This window comes from Cryptomeria japonica, chromosome 2, assembly GCF_030272615.1.
Source record: "Cryptomeria japonica chromosome 2, Sugi_1.0, whole genome shotgun sequence".
NCBI classification, from domain to species: Eukaryota; Viridiplantae; Streptophyta; class Pinopsida; order Cupressales; family Cupressaceae; genus Cryptomeria; species Cryptomeria japonica.
Genome location: NC_081406.1, coordinates 76354772 through 76366388, shown reverse-complemented (window position 1 = coordinate 76366388; position 11617 = coordinate 76354772). Strand labels below are relative to the sequence as shown.

At 40.0% G+C, this 11617-nt stretch overlaps 1 protein-coding gene across 4 annotated transcripts in view; it reads right to left on the bottom strand.

Moving 5' to 3' along the window:
• Window positions 1–248: 248 nt before the first annotated feature.
• LOC131070753 (uncharacterized) overlaps window positions 249–11617 on the bottom strand; it is a 58856-nt gene continuing 47487 nt past the window's right edge. For 2 of the 4 annotated variants that reach the window (XM_058006386.2, XM_058006384.2), the window contains 6 exons: window positions 2515–2715; window positions 1990–2130; window positions 1657–1854; window positions 1449–1520; window positions 864–1221; window positions 249–597 (listed from right to left, as the gene is read on the bottom strand). In XM_058006386.2, coding sequence (XP_057862369.1) covers window positions 1048–1221; window positions 1449–1520; window positions 1657–1854; window positions 1990–2130; window positions 2515–2715 — 786 coding nt within the window. In that variant the 3' untranslated portion in view covers window positions 249–597; window positions 864–1047. The remainder of the gene's footprint in view (window positions 598–863; window positions 1222–1448; window positions 1521–1656; window positions 1855–1989; window positions 2131–2514; window positions 2716–11617) is intronic. The other 2 variants (XM_058006387.2, XM_058006385.2) reach the window with 1 other exon arrangement.

Sequence of the window (11617 nt, the reverse complement as noted above, 5' to 3'; positions counted from 1 at the left end):
TGTTTTTCCAAAGATAATGGATGGAATACATCCTTGTTTTTTATTCTTAATGCACAGATGCTTTATAATTAGATTGGCAGTTTCTTCTTGTTTATCTTTTGATATAGGAATAAGGGCCACCAACAAGCCTCTTGTACTCATCATTAAAAAATATCATACTAGGTTCAAACAAGTTAATACAATCTCTACTTTCCAAGTTCCAGATCAAAAGTGTGTTAAATTATAACAATTTCAAGAAAATTCCAAATTACATTTCCATGGTACAACTCAATAATTTGGTGTTTATTTCAAGAAAATATAAGAATGCAAAATAATAAACAACATCGCTTCAATTAAAAAGATTGAAGAAAAGCTGCTCATTCTGATCTCTCAAAATATAATATAATGTTGTATTTAACAGAGATTGATACTTCCCTGGTGATTTGATAAGGTAGATAATACAAATGCATAGTCAGCATGTAATGAAGGTTTGACTATGAAAAAATCCTTAATTCTTCTGCAGCAACATATGCACTTCATAGATTTTTTCCTCGTGCAGAAACAGCCCCTCTGTTTTGCAATGTTTTTAGATAAAACTTATAAGGACATTCCAGTAGTCTGTATTCCAATCAACAAGGCCATGTGAGATACAAATTCAAATTGAAAATAAAGAAAAAACTATTGTAATCATCTTCTCCTACACCTTGGCAAAAGATATACTATGATTTTAGTTCTCGCATGTAAATATGTAACACCTTGAAAGGAGATGCATTGCAATGCTTAATTCCACGGGAATGTAAATTTAGACATCATGGCAGTATCAGTAGCATGAAATGTTGAAAGTGTAAAGTTGAAATTGTGCAGCTGAACAGTGTGGTATTTACCTGTACCAGTTTCTTAAAAACATGGTCACTTCAAAATAACTTGTCCCTCTCAGCATTGAAAATCACGTGCATGAAGCAAATAAGTTGAAGTTGGTCCTCGAAATGACACACTTCATGCACCTTCCCTGTTGATGAAGATCAAAGTACTTGAATCTGGAAAGATAAAACATTCTTCAACGCAAAGTCAATGTAAAACAGTGGAATTCTGTAGTCCAGAATCTGGAATAAAATTCTGCTGGAGCATCGACGATGAAAATTGAATGTGTTTCACCCCATCTCTACGGAGAGATTTAGGATCAATCCCCGACTTATGGGCAGCAATGACACCCAATGCTTCCCAATAGTTCGCAACTTTCAACTGCAGAAACAATAATTAGTTTGTAAGAAATGGCATCTAATTAATCCTCAAATAATATAACCAGAGTACCAGAATTCAGCTTATATTCACTTACTCCTATAATCGTTTCTATCATAAAAATTTTAATAATGTCAAAGCCTTCTTTGATCTTTCTGAAAAAATATATAACAATTTACTTAATTTATATATCTTACAGAAACTATAGATTTGCAGCAATTATGTCATACCACATTAAGACCTAGTTTATCAGGAGTGTCGTCCAGAACTGTTTCATTCTCCTCAACTCCAATAATCAGTGGCTGAAAATTTTAAACACAAGGAATGAGTTATCACAATATATTTTCCTCCATACCGAGAAAGAAATATATTGAAATACAGCTGATGCATTTACAAAATGACCTTTTACATAAGTTAAGGATAGGTTTTCCTTCTTACCTTATATCCTACTTTTTTTCCAAATGCAAGAATTCCAGACCCACCACAAGCATCAATAGGAACAACAACACTGTCTACAACATCTGCCCATAGACAACCATGCCTTGAGACAAAACCAGGATATTCTTCCTTTTTTACAACATACTGGGGTGCCTTGCTTAGACCAGCTAGTACAGATGGCAAGAAGGTATATCCAATCTAACGCATCCATATAATAAAAAGCAATCATTCCATTTAACATGAAAAAGCCCAAAGTTTTCAAATTTTAAGAAAGATATGAAAGTGAAAAACACCTTTACTTTCCGGATGTATGTTTTTCTGTTGTTATTGTACCTCTTCTGCAGCAGACCTAGGACAAAGCGATGAATCTAAGGGAAGAGGTAATAATGCAGGAGCATGTGCACAAGGAATGTGGAATTCCTTTACCACAAGGTGGCTTATTATAGCCTCTACGCCTGCCAAGATGTCCACTCCCTGTTAAAGACACAGAACTAAGATAATTATCATTTTGATGATAAGGTTTTCTGATAGAACATTGACAACACAATGGACAGTATGCCACCCAACATGCTATTATTCCTAACTAAAAGAGCTACTGAAGATGGAAACATAAAACAAAAGCAATAATCAATAGAACGAAATAAACTTCCACGTATCGCCTATTGGATCCATATTCATGCAGCAACAACTCTCACAGAAAAGCTTTTACAACGCAGAGACAATGATACCATCTCTCACAAGCATAAATTTCATTAGAATCAAACTTTCCATGCATTCAAGGAAAATAAATTCCTGAGGATTTGCTCAAGAAAAAATGATAAATATACTTCATGAGTTTGAAGAGGAGAAGGGCCCAACTGCATGAGCTTGATTAAACCTGACCTTCCCTTGTCGGTAGTCCTCCAACTCATCCAGATTATCATCTGGAAACCGACCAACAACTGCTACAGCATTCACACCTGCACAATTGATAAGAGTGTCAACTGCCCTCAGCAGAGAATCGGGATGTCCAATTCGTCCTGTGGACTGCCCAGTGTGTGCATCAACCCATTTTTCTACCTGCAAACCACATGCAAAATTGTTACCACACTAAAACCAGTATACCTTGATCTAATGCCTATACAAGTTTTTGTATGTGTGTTTAGCTCATATAAAAGGAATATCATTCTTTGCTTCTATTTTCTATGTTTTTAATAATTGGAAATTTTCACATTAAGGGGGGATAAAACATCAGTATTCTATCTCCAATGGCAGTGACAATTTCCTAGATGTTGTTGGAGATTGAGTGACACGATCAACAACAGTGGCTATTTTTATAAGTGTGTTGTTTTCTTATGTAACCTCCTAGTGTAAATAGTGTAATGAACAAATACACTAGTGTAATGCAATTCATGGATCTTGAAGAGGTTAGTGGTGATCCAGAAAACCATATGAGGTAAACAGATGAGCATGTTCCTACTCATGTCCAAGTTTGTGGTAAACCTGTGTTGAAACCATGAAAGGTTGATGAGAGGTGCCTTTTGTTTAAATCAAGATCATAAGCCAGAAGAGTTGGGCTTACTGCAGATGAAGGGTGTGAGTTCTTACCATGTTCACACTAAGGGGGGGAATCTTGGGAAATGTATTGTTAGTGTTCACGTAAGTTAATTATGTGAGTTGGAAACACAACTCATGTAGCTATTACAGATGTGAAAATAATTATTTGTTGAGGTTTGTTTGTTCGTTGAGTTGTTAGAAAGACTCATCTAAATATAGAAGCAATTATAAGAGTTCCTCATATAAATTAGGAGATTTAACTCCTATATATTTCTAATACCTCATTTGAAAAAATAGATGAATTGAAGAAACATATTTGTCGTGTGTTAAATTTCTTTGTTTCCCAAAATTTCTGATACTAACGACCACTACCCAACAGGCTGGCAGGGAAAACTTATGCTCTGATACCACTGTAATGTCCACCCCTGATATTTTTCTTGGTCTTCACTAATGTAAATTTTAGCATGCAATGGTTTACCAATACAAAGGAATTGCAAGTAATCATCTGATTTGATGGTGTCCCAAGCATTCAAAGCAAGCATACATATATAGAAAGCAACATAAACCTCATCAAAACTGAAATATAAGAGCTACAAGTGCTGGTGATCATAAAATCAGAATTCTTTGTCTTTCAACTTTATATTACAAGTAAACACTTGACAAGAAAGACTAAGCGCAATATGCCTTCAGAAAGGTAACTCTACTTGCTGTCTTAGGTCTGATACACCTTCAAAATGCTCATACAAGTAGCTACACATCTGCCATGAAGTTCCCAATTTATCACCAGTCATAAATACAAGAACAAAGGCTCAGAATACTCAGAAACGTGTCTCGGGAAGTCTGCAACAGCAAGCTTTGGGAAGAATTCACAGACCACAATGCTCAGAAATTCCCACAATCAGCTCCCACATGCCAAGGCAAGATTGGATCTTTTCCCTAGGAGAGCGATTTGTAATAACAAATCAGTCCTTCACCAAAAGAGGCATATAATACCTTGAAGAAAGGCGCCAAGCTATGAGGAATGCAATGAAATGATACCCAGAATGAAACTAAGCAGACCCACTGAATTATGAGCATAAATCTGATTTCCAGCTACTCAAAAATTTCACACCAGCACACTGAAATTGCTTCCAAACTTCATCAAATTCAAATAGCACTTCAAAAAGGCTCACCACTCACCAAAATCACAATACCCACATCAAAATACTTCATATATCTTTGATATCTTCAAAACCATCACACCAAACCAAGCTAAAATTGCTGACAAATCAAAACCAAGACCACCAACCAGCTAGGTTGGATGTTTCACCACCGAAACCAGCAAACAAGAAGAGGGTTTTCGTCCTCAACCAGAAAAAGAACTCCCTGAGCTCATTCCAACAGCATGACATTAAGTTGTCAAAGTAAGCATATAGAAATGAGAGCTCCAAACATGTATATATAGGCCATCCTTCAATTTGAAACCTTTTCCCTCCAAAACCGAAACTTCAAATCCCCAAAAAAGTTTGAACTTTTATAAGCATTCAAATAAAACATTTTAATTTCTACAAATGATCACATAAACGAGTATAAAGCAACAGCCATTAATTTCTACAATGTGGACACCACGCATCATGTCTAATGAGGATATATTTCAAGGAACAAATATATCAAAATTAATTAAAAACAACTTGGAAGCAGCCCATAACAGGAGAAAATGTCGAAAATGGGCAGGTTCTGCATCCACCAAAAAACAAATTTTTGAAGCTGTAAAATAGAGTGGACGGCTAAGAAATGGTTGTTTTGTCCCACAAAGTAGAAAAATTTCTCATCTAGAAAAAAATGTCAATCAGATGCTGGGTTTCTGGCAACATAGTTTGTCTGAAGTGGTTAAGATTTTAGTTTGTCTGGAGTGGTCATGATTCTGAGTCAACGGCCATGTGAACTGATTAAGAGGTAAGATTTTTCTCCCCCTACTTCGGACAGGGTTTCCCAGGTGGCTAGTTTGAAATAAACCCAATGAATAAAGTTAGTTTTTCAAATCACCCATCATAGACTTGCTGCTAACAAACTAATGTAGCATTACACCATTGAGTCCAAGAGACACATCTACTAGTACTTGAGACCATCACAGATATGGGGACACATCTCAGAGAAGCAAGATAGGTATCTATCAAAGGATGCAAAAGACTGCTTTGATTTGTATTATGAGATAGATTTATACATGAAAGAAATGACTAACCATGCATTCACATGTTCTTCAAATTCCTAACAAACGAAAACAAACAAACAAAATGGAACAGACCATATTGGAAAATGATGGAATATTCAAAATTGCCCCCTTATTACATCATTGTTTTAAACTACTGATTAGAGAATTCTAAAAAGTATCAAACTTCACACGTCCAAAAGGCATGGTGAAGATGTCAGCACATTGTTCCTAAGTAGAGCAGAATTGGAGTTGAATATTGTTTTGTTGAACATGTTCTTATATGAAGTGGCAATCAACTTCAAATGCTAAGTTCATTCATGAAACATTGGATTGCGAACAAGCTTGACAACACTTTGAATGTCACAAATCAAGGATTATGGTTTGATTTTGAGGTACTTTGATTCCTTCTAATATGTGACACAGCCAAACCGCTTCACAAACTGTTGCACCTACTGCACAATATTCTAATTATGTTGAGGAACAAGTAATTGTGGACTATTTCTTATTTCCCCAAGAAATAGGACCTGATCTAAAAAGAAAATAAATCTAGATGTGAGTTTTCTATCATCAACAAAACCCGCATACTCTACATTTGTATAACCAATCAAGATAAATTAATCATTCTTTTTATATTCCAAACCATGATTCATTGTACCATGGATATACCTTAGTACCCATTTTGCTTCTTTCCAATGACATATCTTTGGTTAATCGTGAAAGATAATTAACAACAAAATTGTTATCTAGTCCAATGTAAGTCAAGTAAACAAAACTTAGATCATCTGTCAATAGAGAGTTGCATTTACCTCAAGAGACAGATCAGAAATAGATAACTGCAATCTCGATTGTATAGATGTAGACATGGGTTTGAAATCCATCATTCTAAACTTCTCGAACAATGTCTTGGCATATTTTCTTTGAGTTACAAAAATATGGTGATTAGTTTGCCATACCTCTAAGCCAAGACAATAGTGTAGTAGCCTGAAATCTGTCATATCAAATACTTTCTAGAGATCATTTTTGGTTGTCTCAACCAATGTTTCTGAGTTGCCTATAATAACTAGGTCATCAACATGTACATTAATAATGACAATCTCCCCCCCCCTTGTTCCTTGAGGTAGAGATTTGGATCATACGGATGCCTACTAAATCCATGTTGTAGCAAGTGCAATGTATCCCTCTAAATGGGTCATATAGACTTCCTCCTTAAGGTCTTGTTGTGACGTCTTCACACATCGCCCCATTGCAAATGGGGACCCCCCACTTTTTGCTTTTTAGAGTAGAAGTTTTGCCTAATTTCCTAGTGTTTGCCTTTGCCGATGAGAGGGTTTTTGAATCTTGAATAGGATCATGTGTTTAAAATATCAAAATGTTAGAGTGATCCTAAATTTTGTCTAAGTGATGACCTTTTGAGCGTTAACGTGTTTTTAAACACGCACATCGGTGATTTTAAAGTGCCAAGGTATTCCCAGACTTTTTGGAGTTGTTTTCTCGCTCCTAAGGTATTATTTAAATTGATTTCGCACTTTATTCCAATATTTTCCTAGCGTTTTGCTCATATTTTTGGAAAATTTGCCTAAGTCCAGTCTAAATTTAAAGTTTCTAAGTGATTTTGAGTGGTTAAAATGATAAAATCCTAAGGGAAATCCTTATTCCAAGGGTAAAAAGGTCAAATTCCATGCTACAGGTGCTTTTCCCCTCACATTCCAGACTACCCAACCCATTCCCCCACTCAAAATCCACACTACACATGGGTTTCCCCTAAAATCCATACTGGCTACTATTTTCCCCCACTATTTATCCATGCCTTGGTCAATTTTCCCCGGAAGTGCTAACATTTGGCTAAGTGTCAAGATTTATCCAAACTACCATCGATTTTCCACTAGGAGTGCGGACTAAAGTGCAGACAATGTTAAGGATGATTCCATGACTGGGTCGATTTTCCGCCAGGATGTTTTGTGACAAGTGACTGCGGATTTTTGTCCGGATTTTCATCTAGACAGAAATCGATTTTCCACTGAGAGCATTTTAATGAATTTTGAGTCTGGATTTTCATCTAGACTAAGGTCGATTTTCCACCAGGGAGTTTTTTTCCAAGCAAAGTGAGTTTGGAGTATGGATTTTTCAATCCAGACTACCATTGATTTTCCCCTGGGGAGTTTTGTGTGCATTTTTTATGAAAATATGCATGGATTTTTATCTTAGCTAGGATTGATTTTCCCTTATGGGGAATTTTTGACAATTTTAATGATTTTTAAAGAGATTTTTCAATCCCAACCCAAGTCGATTTTCCCCTGAAGGCTTAATTTGGACTTAAATTGCAATATTTTAATAAGTAAGCCCCATTTTAATTGCTTTTAAATAATGATTAATGATTATTTAAAATTTTTAAAGCAAAATTAAATAACTTGCAATAATCATTTAATATTTTGAACCTTCTAGAGGCAAGTTAGTTTTCCACCAAGCAAGTATTTAAGCAAGTGTTTTATCCCACATTGCTTGTACGGTGAAAGTGAGAGGTAAAACCAAGTATAAGAGAGGAGCCTTAGCATTATTTTATTATTAAATCTACCAGGTGTCTCCATGAAAGGTGATTTTTCTCCCTTATTGGCGAATGTTTTTGCAAAGTGCTGAAGTGAAGTGTTGGGTTGAGGATTCTTTCCTCCTCCATTTTTTCCAGCTTGGCTGTTCCAACCTCCATTGTTGTAGATCCGAGCTGCCATCGAAAACATTTTCAGAATTTTGGAATGGTGCCATAGCTGGGAAAGTTTCGATTTTTATTTGGGAGTGCTTTGTGCCGTTTGTTGTCGGGAATAATCATTATGTTATGTTGTTATGTTTATGTTGTCGTCGGTAATAATGTGTTACGGCGGTCAGTCAGTTAGCCGACGGGTGGGTAGTTGGAGTCGCAACGGTTGTGTCGCACCCCTTCGGCTGTCATATATTGTACCATCTCCGGGTGTTGGAGGACATGTAATATTGACGACAGATTATAATATGAACATCCTTTGACATTAATGGCAAGCTTATTCTGGTACTTCTCTTGTATTTGCATTGTGCATTACTGTTCAGTTTCTGTATTCTTCCTGTTTACCCAGTGAGGTAAACATTTGGCGCCGTTGCCGACACGAACTCGGGAACAGGAGACACGGATGGCGCACAGACACAATGGGCCTACCCGTTGGTGAGGTGAACCCGGAGGTCGACGATGCCCAAACAGAACTCTACGTAGGAGAAGACACCACGACAAGAGAATTTTCAATTCTACTCCAAGTAGCCATTCAGACCTACGTGCGACGAGAGGCAGCGGAGGCGGAAGTCCCACTAAGTGCCGTGTGGACAGCGTTGGAAGTGAGTCCGGAGGTAAATCGGTTGATGAACCATCTCCCCCGATTGCTAGCACAAGCATCGTTGGCACAACAAGCTCGCGTGGAGGAAATTGCCCGGGAGGAGCGACGCCAAGAAATTTTGCAACAGTACGAGGAACGGGAAGCAGAACTAGATGGCGCCAGGTCAGGGGCATTTGAACCGTGAGCCATACGGGACGGAATAAAGAACACTTATTGTAATAATTATGTCATATTGTTGGCATAAACTTGTCTTCCACATTATGAATGAATAAAAGTGTTCTACTTTTTATGTCATTAAGTATATAGAAAGCTGTTGGGAATTAATGCCCAATACACTGAATAAAGACAAAAATAAGCAACAATATATAGATGAACGTGCAGTAGCCCAACGTGCCTTGATCCTTGAACAGCAAGCGGAAAGGCGACAGAGGTATAAGCGAAGAGAGGAGGAACGCTCCGAAGGGGACGGTGAGGCCAGCGGCCACCCACGGAGTCAGGAGGAGTTACTTGCGGAAACCCGCCGTAGGATAGAGTGTACCAAAACTCAGTTGAAGGATTTGAGGGACTTGCCACACACACCAGAGGCTAGGAAAACTCCAAGGAGTGGGGAGGAGGCAGAAGAAGGAGAAGACACCGGGGCTGCCAGGAGTGTCGGAGGGACACCGGGGCACGGCTGTCAAGCACCCCTTATAGGATCTGACCCATCCGGAGTAGGACAACAGCCACCAGCAGTAAAAAGGCAAGGTATGGCACAAAAACAAAAACTTCCAAAGTTCCATGGGGATGGGAAAGAAGACCCTGTCTGCCACTGTCGCACTTGTGAAACAATTTGGGGAGCGAATGGTGTTACCGATGAGGACGAGTGGGTAACACAGTTTCCCGCAACCCTGAGGGGCGTAGCCATCGACTGGTTTTCGGATATGGATAAGGCTAAAATTAGCACATGGGCAGACTTGAAGAAGGAATTTCAAGCAGAGTTTCGTCTCCTAAGAGACGATAATGAGATCGTAGCCGAAATCTACGGCACGAAATAGAGAAAGGACGAGACTGTTCGAACCTACAGCCTGCGGCTCAAAGAGCTGCTAGGAAAGATGGAGAACCAGCCAGCAGACGGACTGAAAAAACGGTGGTTCGTGGAAGGTCTAAAGAAATCCCTTAGACGAAAAATGAAGATAGTACCTCCCTCTTCATACTCCGACGCCTATAACAGGGCAATGGATTTAGAAAGTGAACAAAAGACGTCCAAGAAGAAGAAAAATAAATCCTCGTCAGAGGATGATTCCTCTTCTGACAAAAGTGATAGCAGTGATGACGACTCTAATCGGAAGGTACGGGCTCTCCAGAAAGATATGGAGCGAATGATGAGAGAGATAAAGGCAACCAAAGGAAGCACAAGCAAAGGCGACGAAGGGGATTTATGGTGCACGGATTGCCGTACCAACGGACACACCAAGGGGTCTTGTCCGAAAAAAGCATTTTGCGATATTTGCCAGATTGCCGGACACCTTACCAAGGAGTGTCCGTACAATATGAGGACCCGTAACCAACAGGTTCTCTTTACAGAACCATCTGCGTCAGCCGGCACGTCCCAGCCTGTGAGCAACAACGCCTCGTCTGGCGGCTACCGAAACAACAGGCGAGGAAGAGGCAACAATAACAATAACGGAAGCCGTATCCAGTATGACGCCAAGGGCCGGCCAATTATCCAATGTAGGGCCTGTAATCAGTGGGGGCACTTCGCCCGTGATTGCACGAAGGAAGCCACCCCTCAGCACCTCTGCCGTTGGTGTGGGCCAGGCGACCATGAGGACACAAATTGCCCGCAGGCAGGGGTTAATCTCCTCAACATTGAGAAGGCTGAGAAGACTGGTGAGAAAGAAGTATTGGCGATCACCCGCGCCCAGACGAAAAAAGCCACTTATCCCGACCCCCGTACGGAGAAGGAGCGATTACGGGAGGCAAAGGCCAATATTGAACGTGAGATGACGACCGAACGACGGGACAACGAGGTGGCGAGTACATCATTCCGTACGGAAGCGGAAAATAACATCATTGAGCAAATCTTGCAGATAGAGGTGCCGATAAAGGTAAAAGACCTTCTAGACTCTATGCCACAATTGAGGACTGCCATCCTCACCAATGTGCAAAGCACCGCATCGTCGAGTGCACCACAGGTAGGGGTTCCCGCCACCGCTACGAAGAGTACACCACAGGTGGAGGTTTCCGTCAGCCCTTCGACTGACTCGATGTTACTAGCCGTGAGCAGTGGTAGACACCCAGCTGTGGTAGAAATGCGTATCCGTGGGACCATTTTGAAGGACACCATTGTGGACGGAGGATCTGGGGTGAATGTACTACCAGAAGAAACATGGAAGCGGCTGGGGAAGCCCACCCTGTGGCCACCCACATTCAACCTGGTGGGAGCGGACCAACACGGCATTAAGCCACTCGGCCTGTTGATGGCCCAGCAAGTGACAATTGGTACGCAACCATTCTTGTTAGATTTCGTGGTTATTCCCTCGAAGAAGAAAGGCTATGACGCCATCCTGGGGAGAGTGTGGTTGATCAACGCAAGGGTAAACCACAACTGGAAGAAAAATACACTTTCCATGGAGAAGGGAGGGCGAAAATATACCATTGACCTACACACCCAAAATGTCGGCGAAGAGCTCGCCTCTTCCGACTCGGAGGACTCTAATAAAGGGGAAGGGGGTCCCGATGAAAGTAAGGGCAAGAACGCGATGGAGCCAAACAGTGAAGGGGTGCTAGAATTGGAGGGATGTTCTGAAGATGAGGTATGCTCGACTAACGGGCTCTTCCACTGGCAAATGGAGGATTACGAAATGTTCCAAAGCTACAGGCTCGAAGTAGAGGAACCAGAGCA